At 48.0% G+C, this 26947-nt stretch overlaps 1 protein-coding gene across 2 annotated transcripts in view; it reads left to right on the top strand.

The window, feature by feature from the left end:
- Nucleotides 1-17354: 17354 nt before the first annotated feature.
- The window catches only part of EFNA4 (ephrin A4), a 241342-nt gene continuing 231749 nt past the window's right edge, over nt 17355-26947 (top strand). For both annotated transcript variants that reach the window (XM_069650160.1, XM_069650159.1), the window contains exon 1: nt 17355-17627. In XM_069650160.1, the coding sequence (XP_069506261.1) occupies nt 17515-17627 (113 nt within the window). In that variant the 5' untranslated portion in view covers nt 17355-17514. The remainder of the gene's footprint in view (nt 17628-26947) is intronic.

The raw sequence follows: 26947 nt of genomic DNA, 5'->3' as shown, positions 1-26947 counted from the left end.
TCACTGGTATATGAAGTGGATGCACTAGGAGTGAGAGAGAGCTGCTAAATACAGCTAAAAGGAAACACCAAAGGAGATTGATGAAATTGCAACTGGATTGAGCCGTGTATCGCTGGGGAGGCCTAAATCTGACTGGGCACTTGATGAAGAGCTGGGGGCCCTCCTTGAGAGTGGAGTGACCTCACCCCTGCCCTGTCCTCAAAGAGGGTCCTGAAACACAGACTATTTCACTAAAAATACTAATGTAATTAATTACCCATTCGGCAGAACACCATGGGGTGATTTCTGCTAAAGTTCAAAATTAACAAATAATCATTCCCAGTGTGAGCTGAAAACTATAGCCTGTAATTTAATTTGGTAATCATATTGGCCCAGGTTCTGCCCCACCCCACCTCCCCCATACACACAGGCCTTTAAATGGAGGGGGTATTGAAATCCAAAATTCTAAATTCTCCCCAAATCATTCCAATGTTTCTGTCCGACTTCTCCAAGGCAGACAAAAGAGGGGGGGGCTGAAAAACCAACTGCTAAATCACCCTGTGTTTATTTTAAAGCAAAGGTGTGGGTGAAATAATTGCCATATGCATTTGTACACATCTGTAAACCAAACTGCTAGCCTTTTAAGCAAGCAGGAAAGTCAAAATTGCACAGCATTGCATAAGTAAATTGATTTTGTTCATTGACCAGTGTGGATTATTTCTTGGGGTGAGCTGTGCAGAAGGTAAAGTATTGTCATTTTTGCCAACCAAGTTGTGCGATTTATTTATGTAACAAGAAGTTTACTTGTGAGCCACAAAGACAGTGGTGTGTGTAGTTTTACTGTGATCTCAATTTTCAATGTTTCAATTATTCAAATAAATATGTACACCGGCCTGGTTCTTGGCTCATTATTAGATCAGGGGGAGGGATACAAGGGGCATTACAGAAGTCTGAAATAAGGCTGAATAAAGAACTGACAATTTATTTTGCGACACCTGGCTTGGGGAGGGAAGGAACTCCCAGTACTGAGGGGGGCCTCTCAATAAACCGTTAATAATTCCTCCAAAGTGGAGAGGATCATGTGCCCCTGCACCATCCCCAGAAAGCTGTAAAACAAGAGCACAAAGTGAGTATATACATCAGGCACAGGATAATGGCCAAGCCCTCTGCTCAATTACCTGAATGATTAGTTAGGATGCTAAGGAAAAACTAAAACCAAGGGAAGGAAAAAGTTTGTAAAGTTCAGTAGTGCAGAAGGAAAGAAAAAGCAAAATAAAAGCACCAACTAAAATACTGAATCTGAAAGTCACTGATTCCCAAGAAAAGAAAGGAAAAACAAAAAATCAAAAAAAAAAAAAGAGTAGGTGTCTATGAGAGCGGAGCCAAAAGATACAAGGTTCACCAAAGGAAACACAAGTACAACAAAGCGGAGGGCTCTAATTAGAATACCCCTGTCACTTGACACACAGGGCTCTACGACAAACATCCAAAGGAGAAGCAATGAGGAGGGCTAAGCCGAGTCACTTCCAGCTAGATGACCCTATGTCTATGCCAAATCTGGAATCCTCGTGTACGAAACGTGCTGCTAACGTAATGACATCATAGACGTGCAATCCCTATCCCGATAAGAAATGTGCTTTTTTGCAAGAGAAGCGATAGAGCGTAACCAACCCCCCTCGTATATACCAGGACTGGTGGGAAAACGAGCCTGTTTAATCCCAAAAGGTGCCAATTGGGAAGGGCTTAAGTACCTTCAAGTTCTGACAATAGAAATGAGCCATAAGGCGACAGTGCTGGGCACTCGTGCTTGTCATTCCAGCACAATGCTCTAGTTGGGGTACAGGCATTGGAGCCACCCTGCTACTGTAATAACTACCAGCTATTCCACAGGAAGGAAGATGGCTCTGGCATGTAGCGAGGGTAGTCATAAAACCAGGTGCAGCTGACTAGTTAAGTTTCAGATGGCCATGTATATGTGCCGTTGTCAGTGTGATGCCAGCTTTGCAGCACCTCTGCAGGCGGGCGCACTCACTGGGTACATGCAGGGCCTGGTTAAGCTGGGCATTTCCACTTTTTTCTTATGATGTGCATCCAGAATGTGGTGCACGAATACGCAAGCGCGTGCCAAGCTGCCAACTCCACAAGTCTTAAACACATAGGAGTGCAATTGGGGCGGCACAGCCACAACTGCCTTAGTGGGGAAGAGGGACAACAAGCACAGTGGACAACAGGACAGTCACCAGCCAACAGTGCTACCATAGGGGCAAGGCCTTTGAAAAGGCTACTGGAAAGAAGGAGTAGCTGTGCCGAGAGCCAACCTGTAGAAGAGGATCTCGTGAGTGGGTTGCAAAGCAAGTTAATCAGTTCAGGGAGGGTTTTGACTGCATTTGACCTCTACTTTCTGTGGCTAGATGCCACTTGTCACCTAAAGAATCAGAGGAAACTGATAACGAGAATGTTTTCAACCAATTTCTTTGCAGGGCATATCTGCAAAAGGATATTTACAATTACAGATAGCTGTGAAATTGTACAGCGTACCCAATGAGGTTATATTGTAGACTTCAGGGGGGTGGGGGGGCAAGGAGGGACTTTATAGAGGTTTTTTGGATCTAGACAAGGCGTTTGACTCCATCAACAGAGACGTACTGTGGACGAAGTTACACAGTATGGGGATGCCGCCGGCACTTTAAAATTGACTTCAGATATATTACACAGACACAGAGGCCGCAGTGAGACACACTAAAACTGGCAATAAAACCAGTAGGGGAGTGAAGCAAGGATGCCCGCTGGCCCCACTATTATTCTGTCTGTTCATGTCAGATTTCAATCCCAGGAAAGCTGTTGCAAATTCATTTCCACCTTCCACGATGAACCTAGCGTTCAGCGCCCCCTTTATATACAGACGATATAGCCATCCTTTTTTTAACAGCGGTTGGCAATATACATGGGTAGTCATAGGTTCAAATTAACTAAATCTAAGATCAAGATACGGTTCCATGTTATATTTTTCTGACGGTAAATTAATTTACTTCAAAGTAATTACTTCGAAAAAGCACTTAGAATATATATATTTTTTAAGTTAGAGAGTCCCTCCTCCCCAAGACAGCCTTCCCCTACACTAGTACCCCAACCCCAATCCCCTCCCCATCCCTTTAACCCCTTAACCCACTGCCCCCTATATAATTTGAAGTGTTTTCGAAATTGTTGGAAAATCCATGGGATACCCAAGCTAATGCTCTTTGGCAAACCAGGGAAAACTATAAAAGTCCTCCATGGAAGAATAGAGGAAGTGTAAAAGTCTTCATATCTTGCCCTTCCATTCACAAGGAATGGCTCAAGGTCCGCAAATATTAAATACCAGCTGGAAAGGGCAGCACACAGACTGAAAGATGTAGCCAGGTTCTATTTTATGTATGGGGCACAGAGACTCAACATATGCTTGGAGGTTTTTAAAACTGAAGTCTCATCTGCAATTTTGTTCGGACCTGCAATTTGGGGTTTTAAGGAGTACAACTGCCTAGAGACAATGCAGAACAAACGTCTGCATCAACTACTAGGGCTTCTCCCGTCGGATCCCAAGCAGAGTAATGAGAATAGAGCTGTGTCTACATAGTATAGGTTCCCTAGTTTACAGTAGATTTGTAACTATTTTTTAAAATTCAATTGGGCTTTTTGATTAATTCTAATACCATTGCTGCCTTCTCTGAAATGAGGCCTCAGAGCAGCAGCAAATAACTCTGGCTCAGAGGCAGCGCACATTGTAAACATAACCCATCGGGAACTCTTGATGTGCTCTCATACCCATGCAGAATACACCAGATCAAATCAGCAGTGAAAGTGTGGTCCAAAAGTAAGGCAAAAGATATTAATTTACTGAAAAATAAATCCTTCGCATTGTTGGGATGGAGAGAGTGTCTTCCCACCCCCTAGCCAATACCGAATGAGCATTAGGGCACATCCAGGGAGCAAAGGGAGAGGGGTGCACATAAAGGGGGGTTGCAGAATCACCTTAGTGCATGCATTACAAGCTATATGGTAGATGCAGGTATGAAGGCCATCTTGGCAACGACAGCCATCTTAGACGTTAGGCCCAAGAGCAGCTGAACAGCATTTTGTCTGTTCGCATTAGGGCCCTTGCACGAGCACAAACACCACCTGCACCCTGGCCATATCTGAGAGATCCACAACTTCACACATTGTTCAGAAAGTTTCAGGCCCGCGCGCCCTGGAAAGAATGCACCTGCAAAGACATGAGAACGAAGCACCTCTTGGCAGTATCATCCCATGGAGAAGATAGCAAGGACCTCTTGCTCCCTACATGAGAAATACAGCGCTGTCATGCTTTTATCCCATGGCCCCACACATGCCACAGCACCATCCAAACCCAGATCATCCATAAAACGTTTACATCCCTTGATTGATCACTAAGTTCAGAAGGCAAGGTTATCGCTGCTTCAGGAATGGGTCACGTGATTTGTGCAGCGAGGTGCAGGGTGGCATCAGAATTCTAGCCCAAAACTAATGCGGAGGACCTTGGAAGTTTGCTGATCTGTCTGGGAGCGAGTAGTGTGTGTGAGATGGTGTAACCTCGGCTCTCCCCGAGCCCACCCCTATATCTGCCAGGTGCATTGTTCCAATCATAAGAATAACATTGTGCGTTAGAGTAGCTAATTAATTGTTAGGTCAGCTCACCATGGATGACGAGCCCCGCAGCACCCACGTGAACAAAGATGACAGATGAAGATAGACCAATGGCCTGGCATCCCATATGGAGAAGGATACATCTAAAGGCATCCTCCAATCGGTATCGTAGAACTGTAATATATATAATTATGTCACTAGTGACGCGGTTTGTGATTAGAATATATTGCACATACCGACGAAACTCAACATTCCGCGGCAGCAGCATTCTTTGCTGATGCATACCTATTTTTGTAAAAATAAATATTTTTTCTCCATGCAAAAGTGTCCTGGGCCTTTTTCCCTAACTGGCTATATTTGTTCTGGTGCGAGCGTGCAGGGGCGTGCCTTCATTTTGCTGACCCCGACGTGATCCCAGCAACCCCCGTACTGATGGAGGCTTCCAGGCCGCTTCTCCCAAGGGGCCGCACCCACCTGCGGCGACCAGTCCCAAACACATAAATCCCAGAGGTTTGCAGGAGCTGTCTTTGCAGAATTCCTGTCTGCTCTCTGAAGTGGGACACTGCTCCGGAGAGAGTGCATGCTGGTGTGTGTTGGAACCCAGTGATGGAGGAGTTTTTGTGAACACATTTCGGTATACCCTTGCAAGGGATAACAATTACGTGAAGGATATATGGCAAAGAGTGTGGGTTGTAAGCAAGTGGAGAACAAGGTTGTTTGTGTAGTGTGGGTGTGCTTTTTTATTATTATTGAATTTTTAAGGAGTATATTATGGAAAAAGAAAACAGGTGTGTGGAGTCTCCCAGAGTGAGGGGAGATGGTGGTACCACTTTTATTGTTTAACAGTGAAAAGGGAAATAAATAGGAACCCCGAATAATTAGTGGGTTCGGGAATGGTAGTGGCTATTTTAGCTTGTTATTTTAGATTATTGGTTTTGTGTTTTTTGTTGTGGAGGCCCGAGGAGGGGCATTTGTGTTTATCTGTGTGCTTTGGGTGCATGGAGTGAGAGAGTGGGTGTGTATGAGGGGAGGGAAAGCAACGGGAATGACAAATTGATTTTTTGGATTGGTTAGAAGTGCAGGGACAACTCACAGTGCATATATCTTTGCAGTGGGAGGGGAGACGCCTTTAGAGTACATATACAAGGCCTTGCCCTTGTTCTGGGAGAAGATCGAGAAATATCACAAACAGTGAGTAACAGAAATACAAGGGCGGGATGCCACACTCCTGGCCAGAGCAAGGCACCCACAATAAGGGAATCCTGGAACACATTTCTAACAGCAAAATACAAGGGTTAACAGTTGCAGAACAGGAAGGAAATTCTAGACTTATGGAATATGGAGGACGCAGAGGACTCTTTGGGAGGGGCATGAACACCCATGAAGGGGGCAAGCAGGCAGAGGTGGGTGGGACATGGACAGAAAACAAATGGGTATATCCATTGGCAGTGCTCCCAGTGACAGGGTACAGTAACCCAACCTATTCATCCACCCGGGCAATGCTCCCGTCGCCTCCATATATAACTACTCCAGCAACCACTCCACTGTAAAATAAAAAGTGCACAGGGAAGAGGGAATTAGAAGAGGCGCTAGAGTCAGAGCGAGCAGAGCTAGAGCGGCTGAGAACAGCACAGAGTAAGGCTAAAGGGAGCAGTCTAGATGAGGGGAGAGTGGGGGACATTTTGTTCAGATTAGACAGCTCAGCAATAAAGGATGTGTATATAGAGAAGAAAGAAGACAAATGAGCATACAGCACAAGGTAAGGAACTGTAAAATCTGACAGAGGCTTAGGTGGAGATCAGGGAGAGGATGGGTGACATACAGGGGATCAGTTTGAGGATGACTGTGAGGAGGAAGTACAGCAGGTGCCGCAAATAACACCTGGAGTGGAAAGTTTGTGGTATGAGAGGGTAAGGGGGTTTGGCTGGCAGTAGCGAGGGAAAATGTAAGTGCCAGGAGGAAAGAAAGGAAAAACATGGGTTTCCAGATGCCTTGGATACACCATGGCGTGGGTAGAGCATAGTATGTGCCCATGGCGCAGTTGGACGAGAACAATTGGATCGAGGTGCTCCTGCCATTAACAGCAGGGTTGGGGAAGTGGATATATGCATTTGAAAAATACACTGCGGGTGTACCCCTCTCCATAAGCAATATGAAAAGCTTATTAGTGGTGATAGTGGGGGGAGCAAGCTGGAGACGTGTGGATCAAAGCAGGGTACCCTGGACTAAGGTTAGACAATGATGCACATGATGGCACACTGTTAAACAACATCAGAGCGATGGTGTGGAGTGAGCTTTGGCGCACATACAAAGACACCCCAGACTATGCAAAACACTACGAGTGATGAGGAAGACCACACGCAGGACATTATTAAGGTTCATGAGATGAGGAGAGCGGAGACGGGGGACCAGTGGGATCGATCATTTCCTCTTTTCTATTTTGTTATCAAAAAGGGCTTACCAAAAGAGGTGCAGAAGGCACTAGACAAAATTGTGGGCATTGAAGCGAAAGGGTGGGCGGAAAAACAGAGTATAATAATACACCATTGCAAATGAATAAAGGAATGAGATGGGGAATGGACACAGCAGCTGCAGACAAACGAGGCAAACTTGGTACAGAGGAAGTTAGCTAAAATAGCTGTAGAAGGGACCGTGTCCACCCAGAACAGGCGGAAGGCACAGGGAGCATGCAGGGGTCTGCAGATGTCTGAATAGCAGCATTTTAGCCAGGACGACAAGGGCAGTGGGGAGCAGACAGCAGTACCCAACTCAGGAGTGGCAGCAAGGAGGTCAGCAGTGTGGAAGGGATGGATTTAGAGGGGGCTTGGAGGTATGGTACCGAGAGGGGCAAGTCATGAGTTCCTCAAACTGCGGGAACTGGGCACATTTTTCAAGAGAATGTAGTAGTAGGCCAGGGCTCAGATACAACACCTATCACACACCACCCCAGAACACACAACAGATGCAGACAATATGAAGAACCTCCATACACTATGAAATACACCAAGCATACACACAGCTCCCACCCCAGGACCCGGGAAACAGCGAACAAATTACTCATGTTCTTTTGGAAGAATTATTCTTTATTGTCAGCAACAGCAACCCCAACAGCACATACAGCAACAGCACCTGCAGCAACAGTACCCGCAACAAGCGATGCCCCATCCCAGAAATGGAAACATGCACACATGTGACAAAGTGGCACCATAGAACCTTACTGAGGGGTGAGCAGGATAGGAAACAACCCTTTCACATTCCCCAGGTCGAATTCAAACCCGGAATAGGACAGCCCAGTCCTACCCATGACAGTACTCCCTGATGAGGAACCCTTAGTGTTTGCAAAAATAGGAAACAAACACTTCAATTTTACGGTCGACACAGGTGCCACAAAATCATGCAATCATTGGGGTAGATTTTCTGCTATTGGCCCACACTCTTGACAAGGGTGCCGTCTCCATGGTTCCATACACTAAAGAGGTTGACATCAAAATATGGGGAAGTGGGGAAGACGGTGCGGGCCCCCTTATTGTATTGAGATGTCACACGTGAACTTGCTGTACAGGGATCTGCTCAGCAAGCTCCACATGACAATTTCATTCACAGACAGTGGCCTAGTTTGTGCAACGCCAGTGATGTGCGCCATCAGAGCAATGATGATAATTCATGCAATCGGAGGAGAGGTAGTGGTTCGCTGAATTCCCATAGTTCTGGACATGTTTGTGTATGGAATCCCAGTGCTTGTGGAGGCAGTGATACCTCAGATTGGCAAAGTGTGTTGGCGAGTGCCCACATATTTCATTTTTCGCCCAATTGTGTCCCCTGAACTGACAGATGGTACAACACTGTCCCTAGATTTACAAGAATTGGTGGTCTCAGAAAAAAGGATTGTTTGAAAGGGACTGACCAGAATGGGTGCGAGTGGTGCACAGTACTTTGTATTGACCGGAATGTACCTCTGAAGGAGGCGACTTACGCAGAATTGTTCGAGGACAGGCCAGATGATGGGGAACTTGTGCTAGCAATATGTATACCCTGCAAAGTAATAGTGCCGTTTGGAAAAATTCAGTGTCCCACGATGGCCCCACCCGAGTTCATTGAGGCAGATTTTGGAGCAGGTTCCAGAGAGACTATGGACAACAAACCCCCATGACGTAGGGTTCCTACAGGCAGGGCTTTAAGTGGGCTGGGCCAGCCGGGGCCAAGCTCCGGCAGTCTCCAAAAAGTGGGGCTGAGCCAGGGCTCTGCCGGGCCCATCGGTCCCACCACATCATGGCGGGACACATTATCCTGCCACAGCCGTGACAGGAGATGCACCCGAGTCAGGCAGCGGTGACTGACAGAAGTGCCAGCCTATGGCTGGCTGGCATTTTTGGCAGTCACTGCAACTTCCTCTGGTGACCACTTGTGCGAGGGGTCACCAGAGGAGGGTACTGTCATTTTGTTTCCCCTCCCCAGGTCACCGAGGGGTCTTTAACCCTCAGCAAACCCGCCGACTTGATGACATTTTGAGGTTTATAAAAGATGGCTTGAAAGTACACACTTCAAAGCCTTCTTTTATAAAGCTTTGCCGATGTCCATAGTCAAAGCTTAATAAATGGATTGAATTGTGTACTTTTCAAGCCATCTTTTATAAACCTTGAAACATGTTACATATTTCTGTTTAAAAAAAGAAGGCATGAAAAGTGGACAAACCATAGTACAGCATGCAAACAAATGTATAAATGGATTCATTTATATATTTATGCGTGCACCTTACTATGGTTTGTGTACTATGCAAGCCATCTTTGATAAACATAGAAATATGCAACATTTTTCCACATCTATAAAAGATGGCTTTCGTAGTACACAAACCATAGTAAGCTGCACATAAAATATATAAATGAATATTTTTCTTGGCATACCTTACTATGGTTTGTGTACTTTTCAGGCCACGCCCATCCTGCAAGCCACACCCCCAAATGAGCCCCCCCCCTCAATTTCTCACCCCACTTAAAGCCCTGCCTACAGGGAGTGACCCCAGTGCACATTATACTGAAACCAGGAGCAGTACTACCCCAAGTGAAACAATACCCACTTTCTAGGGAGGGCGAGGAGGGAATTAAGGACACCATCAGTGCACTACTAAGGACACCATCAGTGCACTACTCAACTAAGGGAGAATGGTACCATCTACCTCCCCATGCAACACAGCCATCTACCCTGTGAAAAGGGCAACAGGGGAATTGGAGAATGATTCCGGATCTGCGCCGCCTAAATGAGGTTGTACAGCAAGAATATTCTTTTGGATCCAAACCCTGCCGCGGTCGTGTGCTGTATCTCCAAGAAGGAGGCAACAGATTTTTCATTGATTGACAAGAACGTATTCTTCTCCATACCATTGCACCCAGGCTCAAAACACACGAATCCAACAATTCCCAGCTCTATCAAAGCAGCCTGGGACAAGCCACTCCTGAAGAAACCCTCCCTCTACCCTAGCCTTCCCACCAACTAGTGCCCATCACAACAGTACCCTACCTCTTCAAAATTTTGGATCGCATTGCCCATTCACAATTCCAATCACATCTCGAAACCCACAATCTGTTGGGTACCCGCTAATCAGGGTTCAGACCCAGACATAGCACAAAATCCACCCTCCATGACTTGCTCGACCACATCAGGGACGCCGGGGGGCTTGCCATCCTCCTCCTACTAGATCTCTCGGCGGCCTATGACCTCATTGACCACATGATTCGGTGCCATCGTCTCACTGTCACTTTCAACCTCACCCCTGAAGCAATAAACTGGATCAAGTCCTTCCTATCTGAAGAGTCCTCCAGGGTCTTCATAGGAATGGAAGGAGCTGACCCCATCCCAGTCTCCTACGGTGTCCCTCATGGATCTTGCCCCTCTCCCACCCTGTACAATATGTATACCAAACCCCTCTTTGACCACCTATACAGCACCTCCGCAAACTCACCAGCAACTACGGTCTGGACTCAAACAATATCAAGCACATCTACAGCATCACCCAGGCATGGATGGCGCCCCCCCCCCCATCTCTGTCTGAATGATGACAAAATGGAGCTCCTTATCGTGGGCTCCCCGTACCACCTCAAACACCTCAACCACGCCTTTACCTCATTTTGTATCGATGGAAACACTACGCCTCTACCTGGATGCAGCACTTAACATGCAGAGCATGTGAAGGCAGTCACCTCAATTGCTTACCAGCAGTAACTGCCTCACCCTATCTAGAGACATCATTGGTAGTAAACGATTATTGCAATGCTATCCTGGCTGGAACATCAATGAAAAATATCAACAAACTTCAGCTGATCCAAAATAATGCCCTCAAAGCAGTCTGAGGCCTGAAACGATCAGACAACATCTTGCAAATTAGACACGAGGAGCACTTGCTCCCCATTAAAGTACGTATTGTGTTCAAACACCTCGCCATCACCCATCTTTGCTTTCATGACACTGCTCTCCCTACATACCCTGCTGCATCATTAAAAAGAAAAACACACCACTTGCAGTTTACGCGCCTCGTCTGCACTCATAACCCTCAGATTCAACAGAAAGAGAGCTGGAGGTTCTAGTTTCACCGCAATCGCTCCCACCTTGTGGAAAGCATTACCTCCCTGTATCCAAGAAGAACCTACATACCCTTGTTTTACAGCCATGTTTAATAAATACATGTGATTGCATATACTGTACTGTTAGAAAACTTACAATTGCCTGATCTATAATATCCAAACTATACTGTACCACATGTAAGCCAGCTGTAACAACTATTACCTGTACTGTGCCATTCTTCTAGCGCCGTGATACCTCCGGGTCAGAGCGCTACCAACAAATACAATAAAATAAAGGGTAGCTAATTCATTGTTGGGTCAGCTCACCGCGGATGACAAGCCCAGCAGCATCCAAGTGAACAGAGATTGACATTTGAAGATGGACCAATGGCCTGGCATCCCATATGGATGAGGCCCTACATCTATAGGCCTCCTCCAATCTGTTGTACAATTGTACTATATATGAATTCATCAATAGTGACACTGTTTGTGCTTATAATGTACCACACATACCTAAACGGACCAGAGAACGTTCCACGGCTGATACATTACTATTTTTGGAGAAATAAATACTGGTTATCCTTGCAAGAGTGTTCTGTCCCTTTTTCCACTAGTGGGCTGTAATTTTTCCTGGTGCGAGCGTGCAGCGGCGTGCCTTCAGCATCAATGCGGTCCTATGCAAGTTTAAAATGTCATTTTTGGAAATGGAGGCAATAAGCAAGATAAAGTCCCCTGAGGTCAGAAGGCTATTGATAATGATGAGAACCAGCCAATTGCTGCACGGATCAATGGCCTAAATAAATGCCTGTGCGATCTTGTTCATGAAGAGGATTTGCTACATTTCCTCTTACTGTATATCCTCGTCATCGGCCCCAACTGCGAAAATGGTTAAAAGCGCTCTTTCTGAAAATTAACATTGGATCTTGTGCCGAAGATGTCTTGGTTAATTAATATCGAAGAGCCATCATCCCTACATAATATAGCAGAATATATCAAAATAGCTCTTAACAGAAAGTTGGATTTACGACGACAAGAGAAACTAGTAAACACTTGTTCTGCAGTTAATGTTCCAAGATCAAATTAGCATAAACTGAGTTTTAATGGGGACTGCATAACTCTACATCCCTCCAACCCCACAATATCTTCACTGACTCCTGGTGGCTGCAAGGATCAAATTCAAGAACCTCTGCATCATCCACAAGGCATTTGGGGTCCTGTGACCACGCCATCTCCAACTTTCTCTCCCTAAATACCTCCCTGCTAGAGCCCTCCGCTCCTCTAATTCCAAATCTCTGCTTGTCAAACACTTCTCCAAGCAGAGAATGGGTGCCAGGTCTTTCTCTCCTTAACAGCCTCTCTTCCCCTCTCAGACTTGAGCCGGATCGCCTTATTTTCTAGAAAACTCTGCTTTTCTCTACCGCTTTCCCTCTTCACCTTCCCTGCTAATCACCCCTCTGCCGCTGAGACTAGCGGCCCGGTCCTTCATGAATCTCACAGGTTACCAGGCCCCTGCCCAGTTGACACCAGCACTGCCTATGTGGGCCCTCTATCTGGTAGCTATACATCCCACTTGTGTTCCTCTGCCCAGCACTTAACAAGCGGCCTCCTCCCCTGGCTCCCCCAGCACTTCCCTTCCGGGCTCTGTTAGAAGTGAGAAGGTGTCTCACCCACTAGTCCCCAGGGATCTGTCATCCAGGTGGCCAGGACACAGCCATCTCTTTTGGGTCCAGTTCCTGGGGGTGGACCAGTGCAGGAGGATCACCTGGGTTAGGGGTGTTCTGGAGTGCGATACCTGATGGCGAGACGTGGTATTCCCCTCCCCTTAACACTGTTACCCCATCCTACTCGGTAGGATATTTAGGAACTCTACCGCCCCGCCCCCCACTCCCCTACACAAACACTTCACATGGACAGTCCGCTCTGCACATGGACAGTCCGCTCTGGAAGAAAACAGTCTCACACCAGAGCATTGTAACCGACATGCCCTCTACTATGGTCAGGCAAGGTCAGGCAATTAATGGTGATCACTTACACCGGACTCCTATTAAGCTTCCCCACACAGATAAAAGGCAAAGCACAAGAGCACACTGAGCGAGGCAAAGCACATAAAGGAACAAGGTTTTTGAGATGGCAGCTGAACGAGGGGAGAAAGATGGCAAACCAAGAAGGGTACTCCAGGAGGGAGATACCCTGGACCTTTCTGGACGAAAAAGTCATTCAGCTTGAAAAGCGTAAGGCCAGGAAACAAGACTGAAGAGTCCTGCATTGTGTGTCAGAGATACACAATACAGGTCCTCCAGAATGGCTGATCGAATTGGGGAGGAGCAGCAGATGCTGTGGCACCATCCTTGGCTCCAAAATTAGAGCAGCACCAGTAAGATTAACACAGCCAGTGAGACCGATATAAGACCGATCTGTGTTGATGTCAAAGTTGCAAGCAGCAACATTGTATGAAGAGTGCAAGAAGGAAGATTTGTAATGCGTGTGATGAAAGACATGAGGAAAGCTGAATTGCTGATCTATGCTTGAACTAAGAGAAGAAAATACAATACATGTAACAGAGTAGGCTGGCACCGCGAGAGTGCTCAATCGAAGGTCTCTCTAAGGTTTCCAGCTAAAAGTGATAAAAAAATAAAGGATACGAATAAGAAATGAAGTGGTCCTGTGACGGTTTAAGCAAAATCCATGGCACAATCAAAAGATTTTTTTTTTTTTTTTTTAACACGGTCCGAGGCCCAACGAGGGAGACAAATTGAGAATTGTGTTAAGGGGTCCGAGCCCAAATGAGGGAGATCTGTGGTCTGAGCCCAACCAATTGTGAATATTGTGCTAAAGGGGGTCCGCACCTGAAGGAGAGAGGGCATGGTGAATATTGAACATGAGAATGTGAAAGACCTTGGAAGAAAGTAACTTTAGTGCTTGTCCGTTATGTCAGGCCCTCTGCAATAAAGAGACTTTGAAAGGTAAAGCGACTTGGCACAGAAGGCCCCGATACCTATGCTTTGAACTGTATCCTCGTGGCAGAGAAGCCATAGTGTGTGCTAAGCTCAAACATGCCACGTTGTCCCGTGCTGAAACCGTGGGGAAGGGAAGCCAACTGCTCAACTATCGTAACATTCTTTCGTGAACACTTTTCTTTTACATACATTGTTATCCCACACTATTTGCATTTAGAAGTAAGGATAGGCAATACGTTTATTAGTGTACGCCGTTTTAGTTTGACAGACTCCACTAGGACTGCGTTATTTTTATTGGATGGTCGTAGTTTGCTCAACCAACACATTGAAGTTCAATAAACACCCTTGAACTGTGATCACTTGCGTCTGTCTTCACTGTTTGATACCATGCCTTCCTTGCCCACCCCCCTCCCTCCCTCCCTCCCTCCTGCACGTCCTTGAATCATTTGCACTTCTGAATGCCAGAAGACCTAGTAGGACTGCGAAGGTTTATTAGTGTTTCTTTTGTCATTATTTGTTTCCTTTCCTGCTCTCTCCCTACTTTGCTTTATGGCGCATGGAAACACCATTGGTTGTTTAGGCACCTATCAAATGCTCAATAAAATAAATCAATATATACATGTGGCTTTGATATCAGTTGAAAATGTGCATGTAATAAAATATTAATTTTATATTAGTAGACTGTAGCCCAGATGTCTTCCGTTTTTTTCAAATTAAATTAATTTGAACTGGTATACGTTTATTCAAAGATATGTTTAAGGGGAAACTCCGAATAGACTTGTGTAAAGAATGAATGAAGCAAGATTCGTTTCCATCCCACTACTATATGACATTGATTCGAATGTGTAAAGCAAACATCTGCCACGAGTGGTGACCCTTCACCCCAACGAGCAGGTGGGATTTGCAGCGGCAACCTCCAACATAGTGACACTATGGGAGGCAAGCTGCCACCCTGTCGTGGCACTTGTGTGCTGACGCATTTGGACCCTGGCACCCATTGATTTACAAACTAAGCACCGACGTACGGTACGCTGCGGACAGCAGGTTTGCATTGAATACTAACATCTTCGAAACGACCACCTCATTAAAATATATGACAGACCATTTTTAGAACTGCAGCTTCCTTTATTCGAGCGGGCAGTTCTCATTGTGTGAATAATACGCAACGCAAACCAGCACTTCGTCCAAAGTTGCGAGAAAAAATGAAACAGCTGCGGCCTCGCGCGTGCAGCTTTCGGGGGAGCAATGCAGCGGCTGATGGACTTGACACACTGGAGGCCAAGCAACGCGTGTAACCTGCGACGCCACGCAGCACGTCCGCGGCAGGCACGGGTTTATCACACGCACGCACGAACACCGCGGGAAGCTGTTAATGGCCCGCGGTGGGGCACGTTCATCCTTTGGGGGAGTTAGCCTGCACCAAGCACGTCCCTACAAGGGTCCGCCCACTCACCTGCCAATCTCGGCGTGACTCAGAGGCAAGCGCTCCCAGGTATGCAGGAGGAATGCCAGTATCAGGGGATGGGTTTGACACACACACAAAACGTGCCAGTGCGTAAGCAGCAGATCCCCCCTCACCCCTCCTTCGGTCCATTCCCCTCAGATAACGACTGCTGTTGGCTGCCAGGCCCAGATCTTCCCATGCCTCTGCTGATGAGGGTTCATGTGGTGTGCCCATTCCTTGCTGGCAGGCAGGCGCGCCCTGCGTGGTCTCCAGCTTGATCTTTCCTGTACTGCTGACCCCCCTGAACGCGTGTACTGCTTCTGCAGGCGGTAATCTCGATGGGGTCGTGTTTTCTCGCGACTCATGCGCCGGTCTCCCCCAGCCTTACTCATCTGAAGACCCCAACCCCTCCTCCCCCGTGACATACTGTGACCTCCTGAGACTGGACCTCCCATGTATAGGTTCGCTTTTTACAGTTTAGCAACCCTCCCTCCCCGCACCCACTCCTTTATTTACGTGGCGTTTGTGCGCTTGAGCACCCGGTACATCGCGACTCCTTGCATTACTTGTGAACCCCAATATGATAGCGCCTTGCTTCCGAGCCGTTTCAGCCTCGTGTGGGAACCTCTTGAAAGCGACCCCGCCCTCGCCCAAGATGTCTAAAGCACGCGCTCAACCCGCTGAGCTGGGATAGCAAGTCGAGAAGTGAAGCAGCGCCACCTCTGTAATATACCTTGTTTTGCATTTAAGCATAAAGCTCGCTGTGCCTGGATGAATAAATGCCTGCTTAATGATCGCCATATATAGTGCTCATTGCCCTTTGTCTAGACCTCCCCCCAGCCGGAGGAGACTACCCCCACCCCGAAAACCACCAGTCCTGCTGGGGGCCTTTAGGCACGACTGGCCCTAGGTCCTGCTGGTGCGGTCTTAACCTCCCCCCCCCCCAAATCATGTTACTGGAGACTGGCGCCCAGTTCCTCAGTCCTGCTCAATGAAATTTGTGGGGTCTACCCCCAGTCCTGTTGGAGACCGAGCCCAGTTGCTCAGTCGTGTTTAGTCCTGCTTGTGGGGGAGGGAGGCTAGCCTCCAATCCTGTTGGCGGAGACTGACTCCCCAGTTCCTCAGTAGTGCTCGGTCCTGGGGGGTAACCTCCCTGCCCGCCAGTGCTGGAGACTGACCCCAAGTTCCTAAATCCTGCTCAGTACTGCTGGAGGGTGTACTCCCTACAGGCAGGGTCTACTCCCCAGTCCTGTTGGAGACTGACCCCCAGTTCCTCAGTCGTGCTTTGGGGTGGGGGGTTTGGGGTCATACCCTCCAGTCCTGCTGGGAGGGTGACCCCCAGTTCCTCAGTCGTGCTCAGTCCTGCTTTGGGGGTGAGGGGGATCATACCCTCCAGTTGGAAACTGACCCCAGTTCCTCAGTCGTGCTGCAGTTCTGCTGGTGGGTGTCCACTGAGTCCCGTTGCCTGCTGGGGACCGACTCCCCCGGTCTCCCCGTCGCAGGCAGGTTCACCCCGCTCCTCAGTCCTGCCCAGTACTTTTGGCGGCTGGTTTCTTCAGGCCTCGGGCAGTGCTCCGCACCGCGGGGTGCGCCTTTGTGCTGCCCTGACACCCCGCGAAGTCCTGTTTGGGGATATCCTGGGGAATTGCTGCTGGCGGACCCTGCTCTTTGGGGCTGCAGGTGGAGTCTGTTCCCCCCGGGCCTCCAGGGAGTCCTGCTAGTAGGGGCTGCGCCTTCAGCTCCTCAGGGGTTAAGGCCGCCCCCTGGACTCAGTGTGTGTGTGTGTTATTTTCTTCCTGCCTCGGGATTGGACCAAAGTTTTGTCCTCCTTCTCCCTGGGAGGGTGGGGCCTCCCCCTACCTTTCTCTCAGCCGCACTGCCTCACTCGCCGGGTGAGTGGGTGTCTGGTGCAGCGAAGCCGCCCAGCAGGACCCCCGCCATGCCCCTGGACCCCCTGCTGAGGGGGCTGCTCTGGGTGTCCTTGGTCTTGGAGGAAGTGAGGAGAGTCTGCGGCGCCAGGCATGCGGTGTACTGGAACAGCAGCAACCAGAGGTGGGTGCGGGTCCTGCCGGCAGGGGGCAGCCCCGGGCGCCGACGCTAGGTGGCAATAGACGAGGACTGGCCTGGGAAGCTGGTGGAGGGGCGCATGCGTGGGTGGGGGCACACATGAGGCTAGGGTGCCGGGTTGCTTGGGTTACGTCATGGGACGGGGGGGGGGGTGCTCCATCCCTGGAAAGCAGTTGTGAACTTTCCGGGCTCCTGTGTGGGATTGTAGGCGCTCGAAGGGCCTTCTCCTCGGAAGCCATTGAACGCTGCATTGCTGCCTGGAACAGGAGCGTTTCTGAGTTGGCAGGAGCGTGAACTGTGAAAGGAACTGCTGGCAGGCCTCGTCCAGGGCTAGAGGAAACGTCCACTAAAGCGAGTTTCCTACGCGGAGGGGCCGCTGCTAATTGTAACCAGCCTCGCGAGGGGAGGGGAGGGGGGGACTGGGCTTCATGTGCGGCTTAAGGAGTTTTGCATTGCAAAAGCGGTAGAGTTGGGTCCTGTTAATGCCGGCCCTGCGGGCAAACTCTTCAGAGGGCGGGGTCTGGGCTGTGCTGTGTAGGTATGCGGGCTCCCCTTCGGGGTGTGTTGTGGGATCAGCGTGCTGGTTAGGTGGTTTGGTGTTTGATTCGCGTAGCGGGTGACCTTTGCTTTGTGTCGCGCCCGCGCGATTTGCGAGTGATTTCCGAAGGTGCTTGTTTTGACGGGCAGGTGGCGCGTGTGTGACTTTGCGTGGGTTATGTTACAGGATATGTATACCACTTTGGTGGTGACAGTGCAAGGTACAAATGCCTTTAACATTGACATACCGCAGAGTGGTGGTTCCCCTGGCTCCAGGGTCGTACTGGGGCATAAAATTGTCTCGGGCACCAAGTGGCCCACAATTGTAAATGGGACTTAAAACAGTGTCACAAAAGGAATGAACAGCACCAACGGAGGAGGTTTTTGATACAATGTGATGCAAATTGTACATTTTAAAGAATATTTATTCAGCAACATTGGTCAAAACTATTAGCCGCGTAGTAAAGTAACTCATCAAACTGGCCCACATGGGCCTATTGCCCTGTAAGCTACTCCGAGCCTGCCTTGCGCTCTGGCAGATCTGAAAGGCAAGAAGGTAGGGTGAGTTAGTAGGACTGAGCGGGAGAAAAAGAGCAAGAGAGCTGTGATGTGCGTTTGGAGGCCTCAGTTCGGTTTACACTGTTCGCTGAGTTTAGGTGTGTTTTTTGGTTGGTAGCCTTTATTTATTTCATTGATAGAGCCCAGGACCCTCAGTATCACGGCGCTAGAATTGATATTTTATTTTTCTTTATTTTTTACATTTATAAAGCGCTCACACAGCCTGCACGCATCGAGGCGCTGTTACAAGAATTGTTTGCTTTTCTTAGTTGCTAATTGTGTTTTTTTTGTGTCTTAGTTACGTATTTATAACACGCTTAAACACCCAGAGGTTTCTAAGCGCGGACCCGGGGATCGAACCTGTGTTGCTTCGTGTCGTCTTGCTTCCAAGACGCGCACGCTGCCGCTGAGCTATCCTCCCGGGATATATTTCAGTCTATGCATATATGACATGAAGTTTGCAGAAATAGTGTCAGTAACAGTGTCAGTTAAAGGCAATACAATAAAGGCAATGTGCTGTTGTGCAAGACGATGTGTGGTTTGTTTTGCTGTAGTGGTATAGTGAAGGGCACTGTTTTAGAGGTAAGGTTGTGTTAGTTCAGAGCTTGAGAGGTGTACGCAGAGGGGTGAGTTTTTTTTTTTAATTATTATTAGTAGGGTTGGCTAGTAGCATCACTATATAGATGGGTGCGTGCTAATATTCACAGTTCTGTCTATATGTGACGCTAGGTAATATTCACAATTCTGTCGATGTGACGCAAGCTAATATTCACAATTCTATCTAGTTGTGACGTGACACAAGCTAATATTCACAATTCTGTCTGGATATGACGCAAGCTAATATTCACAATTCTGTCTGGATATGACGCAAGCTAATATTCACAATTCTGTCTATATGTGACACAAGCTAATATTCACAATTCTGTCTGGATATGACTCAAGCTAATATTCACAATTCTGTCTATATGTGACGCTAGGTAATATTCACAATTCGGTCTGGATGCGAGTACTTTGCCAAGTTTGGCATGTCTACATTCATTGGTTTGCTTGAGTTTTGAGTTCATGTAAAGAGCTGTTGCGTGCAAATTCTTCATAAAGTCCTGCTACCTGCTTTGTATTCTGGGACTTGCAGTCCTGCATGTATAATCACCAAAATTATAACGAGAAGTACCAGAATGCGAACGGTTGCTGCTGAACTTGATAGGACAACTTCAGAATGGTTTGCGGCAAGTGTGACGTGAGTGGTGTACATCACACATCCTCTCGCACAACAGCACATGACGGCAACCAACCACAAAACACACTTAAACTCAGCGAACAATGTTGACCGAACTGGTGCTGTCAACAGCACATCACAGCTCTCTTCCTCTTACCCCGCTCAGCCCTACTAACCCACCCCACCCTCTTTCCCTTTCAGATCCGCCAGAGGAACACTCCAGTGGTGATAGTGTGTGGTATAAATATACCGTAACATAACATACCATCAAGGTCTCTGCGTTTTTGTAAATCAGGTCCTAGACGCGTGCGTGATTAGTTTGTGCATATTGGAGTGGGGTTTGCGAGTGGTGCAGTTTGATGGAAGCATGAGTAAGCTTGGCGTGAAGTGTGTGCACTGATTTTGGCTGTGTTCGATCCTGGGGTCCATCTGCCTCTCAGTGCTCAGAGACCCAACAGCCTTTTCCATGGGGGGGGGTGTTGTCAGGGGCAACAGTATAAACAGTAGGCTGCTCCCCTCCCGTGACCTCTGACCCCTTAACCCTTTGTCCCTGTGTCAGGCAACTTCACCTCTGTCTTCCCAATGGCATTTAAAATGTGATTGGTGTCAGCCCCCCCCCCACCTTCAGGCTCGGGTGAGTCCTGTGTTTAGCTTCCCTCCTTTATTTGTTTCTGGGGGAGGGGGACCCCGGCACACACTTACAGAAAGGAAAATTCCACTTTTTATGTTTTCCACAAATCGGAAAAAACAAAACAAAAGGAAAGCTGCACTCTCCCGCAACACATTAAAGTTCTTTCCTTGTTTACTTGTTCGGCCCCCATCAAAAAAGAGAAAAATACATCTCTATTGCCTATTTTTAAAAAAACTTCGAAGTTTTACTTACTTACGGTAATTCAAGGTTAGCAGGTTACCCCTGACATTTCTTTGTGAAGTGCTTCTGGGACGGTGACTGCGGGCCCTGGCCCTCTAAAGGGTCCTTGGTTTAGTGTATGGCAGGGCCCTTGGTTTAGTGTATTGCCGGTCCCTTAGTTTAGTTTGGTGTATTGCCGGTCCCTTCGTTTAGTCTATTGCGGGTAGCATTGCAAGGCCTTCAGCGGTTTCTTTTGGAAGCGCCTGTTGTCGAAATTACAGCATCAGATGTAATGTAAATCAAAGTGTAGGGGCTTTCAGAAGTTTTCGTTTGTTGAAGGGGGCTCGGCCATGACCCCGAGATTTGCCCAAAGTGATGTTTATTTAATTTTCACGCTTTTTTCGTAAAAGTAAAACACATGGCTTTGAAAGGGCCGAGAGGGGAAATGTTACCCTCCGTTATTTTGGTTGAAGGCACTCGTGCGGTTTCTCTTCGGCATCTGTTTATTTTATTTGGCTGACAAGTTTGTCAGTTTAAATTCAGCGTCCCTGCGCGCGGGGCGCTCCCGATTGCTTTACTGAGTTTGTCAAACATAAAAAAGAGAAAATGAGCGAATCACCAAGTCGTGTGTTCAAGTATTGTGCCGCCGCCGACAAGTGGCCCAGCTGTTTGTGTGTTCAGACTTCGGCTTAACACGCATTAAGGACCCCGCGGGCCCGTACCTATGACCAGGGCCTGGTACTGAACATCGGTGTCCAAAAACATGACCTCGTGGACTTCTATGTCATTTAAAAAAAAAAAAAAAAAGATAAATGCCAGCGGTAATTCAAGGTTAGCAGGTTACCCCTGACATTTCTTTGTGAAGTGCTTCTGGGACGGTGACTGCGGGCCCTGGCCCTCTTAAGGGCCCTTGGTTTAGTGTATGGCAGGGCCCTTGGTTTAGTGTATGGCAGGGCCCTTGGTTTAGTGTATGGCAGGGCCCTTGGTTTAGTGTATTGCCGGTCCCTTCGTTTAGTCTATTGCGGGTAGTATTGCAAGCAGGGGTGGACTGGCCTTTAGGGAACTCTGGAGATTTCCCGGTGGGCCTCTGCACCCTTGGCCTTTTTTCTGTGGTATTTACAAATGTTCTCATAGGAAAAGCATTGGGCTTGCTGAAAATGTGTCATATGGGGCCACTTTGAACTTTATTTCCAGGGCCTCTTTTGGTCCCCAGTAATTATTTCCAGGGCCTCTTTTAGTTCCCAGTCCAGCCCTGATTGCAAGGCCTTCAGCGGTTTCTTTTGGAAGCGCCTGTTGTCGAAATGCAAGCAAACAAAAAAAACCTCAATATTTAACACTTTGCGATTTGATCATCTTTCTACTGCCAGACGCAAGTTAGAATACACCCCCACTCCCACCCCCCCGGCCCCGTTTAGTGATTTGTTTTGCCTTTCAAGTACTGAAGACCATGACACGAAAATGATGCACGAGCAAAAGTCAAATCTCGTCCACATGTTTCTCCAGAGCGTTCCACAACGTGGGGCCGTTTTTCTAAATACGTTCTTTAGAGGTACCCCGACCAAGACCAAGACACCAACAAATAAATAATACCAATCACGTGTTTTATTGCACCGGCTGAGAATAATATGCGGGGATTAACTGCACTCTTCTTTGGGTGGCAGAAAGCGCTGCATCTTGAATTCCAGAGTGACAATAAACCTACACTTGGCGAACTGCGTTGGAGCTCGTAGTTTGTGAGCACCCAGCCGAAGACTCCGTCACTCCGAAACCTCGCAGCGCTGGCTCACCATTTCATCCTTCTAAGCGCGATAAAAGGAGTATCGCCACAGTATGCAACAGTAACACGGATTACTGAGGTCACGTGGCTGTGTACGTGGTGCAAATGCTCAGGTATTCTCGATCCTGTTACCAGGATCTCTTGAACGCCCCCAGATCACATTATTTATTTATTTATTTTAGTATTTGTATAGCGCGCTGCAACCCAAGGGCATAGATTAAATAAAGACATATTGTTTGGACTCCATGTTTTTAGTCTATTTGTTTCTTCTACTGTGTAATAACACTTTGTTTTTCTATATAGTGCTTTATGCCCCCCCCCTCTTCTAAACACTGTCAAAACATGTGTTTTCATTGCTCAATTTAATGGAACTCAGTGTATTGGCCCAGAAGAAGGGCTGAGTCTGCTTTGCAGCAGATTTAGAATTTGTGGATTTCTGATTTTGCCCTGTGTCTGAGGCCAGCGCTTAACTCGTGCGCCATCCGCCAGAACTGTCTACGATTTGAATGAGTGCTTAAGATGGCACAGTAAGGTCACAAAGTGGCCCCCGGCTGTTGTGGTGTAAAATAATGTAATCTCCAGGTTTCACACCGCATTTCAGAAAGAGCAACGTCTGGAGTACATCGCTTTCCCCCTCCCCCCAGTCCAGAGACTACAGGAACTTTTTGCGCTTATTTGCGGCTGTGCAGGGCCCACTGCGTCCACGGACCCACCCAGTCGCTCCTCCCCGGACCAGTCTGCTGCTGCTCCAAAACCAAGGCCTTGTTTGGTCCCCAGCTCTGTCCATTGGTGGCACGCATTTAGTGCAGCGACATGCTTGAGAAAATGGCGACAGTGACTGGTAACGTTAATAACTTGCTTCGGGAGGAGACCTGTGTGGCTTCTCGTTCTTAGTGGCCGGCGGGGTTCAGCCCTCCAGCCTTTTTGCCCTTACTCGCAGGGGCTGACCGAATGACAAGGAAGCTCCCTGCACTTCGGGCATCCGTTCTGCAGGCGGGAGTCACTTACTCCCGGCGGCTTTGCTGTAAATCGAAGATTCCCACTCTGGTCATTTCTTCCTAAATCGGCACCATAGAATTATTAGTCAATATTTTTTTCTTCCTCTGGGGCCCAGCAGGTAAACGGGGCTCTCGTCGCTTTCTCTTGTGGGAGCGGAGGAAGGGATTCCTAGGAAAATCCCTGTTGATCCGAGGTCCCGATGCGTTATTTTCAAGTTTAATTAAATTACACGTGCCTGCTGTTTTATCTTTAGAAGTTAGTTTAGTGACGTTTGCTGACGACCCCAGCGCACAAAAGGACTCTTATGCCGAAAGTGGGATACTGGGGGCGCACCTCCAACCCCCTCACCCCCCCCCATCAATTTCGCTCCCGGCAGCGGCCTCTAAACCCTTGGTGTAGGGCTGAGAATAAGAACTCTTCGGCTTGGACAATATACTGTTCCTTTATAACACGTCTCCGTCTTCGGGCGAGGCTTTGGAGGGGAAATGTTTGCGAAACCGTGGGGTTTCTGCCGCAACACAATGCACTGTATTGTGTCGGCCTGTGTGATGCAGGGCCCTCGAGTACTCGGGTACCCAAGTGTCAATCCCAGGGCCTTACAGTAGCTCAGAATGGGGGCAAAGGTCGGGCAAGACTCGCTATCCTCAACATGATACAAACGTTTTCCAACAGCTTTCTGGCCGTTTTCCATTCATTCCTCTCTTCTGTGACCCCCCCCCCCAACCCTTATCATTCTCGGGGGGTATTTAGAAAGTACCTCGAAGAGTTGTTAACTGCGGGGCTGCAAATGCATTAATGGCGTGCCACTGTTGGGCCAAAGGTCGGATTAGGCAAACGTCATGTTCAGCTTTTTTTCCTGCAACAGAAAAACATGTACTTTTTTGGCAGTATTTTCAAACGTATTCCAAAAATACTTGGTTAGGAACTTAGTACGGACCCTCTTTTATGGGTTTGTTAGCTTCTGGTGTCCCTCTGCCACACAAGTATGCTGCTGCTGGGCACGAGAAGGCACACTGTGCGGGAACTACTGGTTTGGGTGTGCTATAAATCTCTCGGACGCCGCGTGCTTGCCGAGGAAGGAGTAGTGCCTGGAGCAGAGAAGCACTTGTTACTGATCGGTTGGAGGAACGTGTTCTATGTTAGTGCTCCAGGCAAAGGCGCTGGCTACGAAGGGGCTGCACCCCCGCCTCAACTGCTGGTGCCGTGCCCTGGGTACACTCACTGCAAAGCAGACCAGGCCCAAGTGCTTTTCATTACCGCGAGGGATAGCCTCGGGGAAGGGGGTCCTCTGGTTGTACTTAAGTTGCAGCCCCGGCTAGTGCCGCACAGGCTTGTGGGAAAACAGCGCTTAGTAACCCGGCTTTTCAGGTGCTGGTTGTTGTCATATATACTTCCCAACAGGGCCCATTCCAATCTGTAGGTGCGTATCCAGACCTGATTTTTCCCTTTGCATTCTGGGATTTGTAGTTCCACATTTCCCATTATAAAACTCGGACTACGAGTCCCAGAATGCAAAGAAAAAACCAGGACTGGATAATCACCTACAGATTGGAATGTGTCATGGACATGATATTGTTGTGCCTTGTGTGTGCGTGTAAGCCTATAGCATGGCGGCTAGCCTGGGCACAGTTAGTTGCACTGGGGACCCTGCCTTTATTGGGTGGGCCACGCTCGCTAGTGGTGGTCAGATGGATCTGGTGGCGTGTGGCATTTGCTGGGGCTTCTCTTCGTGCATTGACGCCGGTGGCCGGCGCGGGTCTGGACGCGGTGGTCACGTGATGCCGCCGTCATTGCTCTTCGGTGTCAGCTGGACTTGCGGCATCCTCTGAAGTGCCGCTGTTGTATCTGGGAGAGTGTGCAGGATTGTGTGCCACTCAAGTGAGAGCCCGCTCTGTGGACCCCATTTGTGTGTGTGAAACAGCTGTAAGAAAACTCAGTAAGCCTGCTTACCTGAGATGAGTTGTTCGGGTCCAACACCAAGCCCTTCCTTGTTATTCAAAGACGTTCCTCTACACTTTTGACTGCAGGCCTGGGGGGTTCGGCGTGCGTGCTTAATGGTGCTCCTGCGCACTGGTTTTGTTCATGCCGAGATTAAGGAGACCTGTCACGTGATTATTAACGGGGTTCGTGTTCCTGGGTACACGGAAGCCCCTACTCTCTAACCCGCCTTAGTCTTTATGTGGATTAACAGAACTACAGCTTTTTCGGTTTCGGTGTGATGTAACGCGAGCACATATTTTTTTACGAGGGGGCAGCGAAGCAATATCTGCTTTTGGGCATCACCTCATACTTTGAACATTATTTTCTTTTTGAAAATAAAAATGGAAAGGTGTGGCATGACGGGGCTGAGCCAGCTTAGCTGGCTAATGCACCTGCTGTGGAGTTGTGTGACGTGTCATTCACTGGTTCATATCAGGATTTCCTCCTTCTGCATAATCACTCTGACAATGCAAGTGCCTGCCGCGAGGCCTTTCATTTGGGGCAGTGCTGCATACGTGGTCAATATTATGATGTTATGGTTATATTGTGATCTTCTTCTGACCAGGGTTACCGACAGGGTTCACACGGGGGGTGGGGCATGGTATCCAGGCGCTAAGAGGTTTTTTTTCCCCGCTATCAGGGGTGGAAAGTTGGCAAGGTCTTGAGCCACCTACCACCTTTGTCAAGGCAGATCGTTGAGCGCATCGATTGTCCCTACCAAAGAGTTGGACGCCTGTTTGCTGAGATGGAATTTAATGTTTTAACTGAAGTTCGTTCAAACGCGATTAACGCACTTTGCAGAAGTTTATTCATTCATCCTGGTTAAAGAGGTTTCTTTTTGGTTATTCTCCTTTCTTTATCAGTGAAATGTTGTGTAGTTTGAGTATACAGCCGGTAAACTAATTAGTTGTGCTGCTTTTGCATAACTTCCGGTGCGGCTTCATCGTGCGTTTTCAGCATGGCAGCGCCACAATGTACACACATGAAAGGACCATGAGGTACCTCCGTGCTGTGGGGCAATCGATGTGTCCTCACATTTAAGTTTGGTAGTAGGACAGCGATAGTGTCATTTCCATGCGAATACCCACATGTATGCAATTTCTCAAGCCCGTAAAAGGCGCCTCCAAAAAAAATAGACCCGACTTTTTAAAGCACCTACTTTATTTCATTGGTGTAGTTTGTTGGCATGCACACTGTTTGTTTTTTTTTTCAATAGAACTTCGAATTTTCTTCGTAACATTCTGCATGTCTGTGCCAAAAGCTGACTGCAAGCAGATACTCGTATCGCACAGCTTGTTTCGAGTGGCGTCTTCAAGTCGTAGAAGCACAGTTGTAAAACTCATTTTTTTGTTTTTAAGCTTCCAGCCAGCGTGTGTTTTATGTACTTT

Source organism: Ambystoma mexicanum, chromosome 1p (genome assembly GCF_040938575.1).
Source record: "Ambystoma mexicanum isolate Mex_15411 chromosome 1p, UKY_AmexF1_1, whole genome shotgun sequence".
NCBI classification, from domain to species: Eukaryota; Metazoa; Chordata; class Amphibia; order Caudata; family Ambystomatidae; genus Ambystoma; species Ambystoma mexicanum.
The sequence above is the reverse complement of the archived record's forward strand: the minus strand, read 5'-3'. Positions and strand labels throughout refer to the sequence as shown.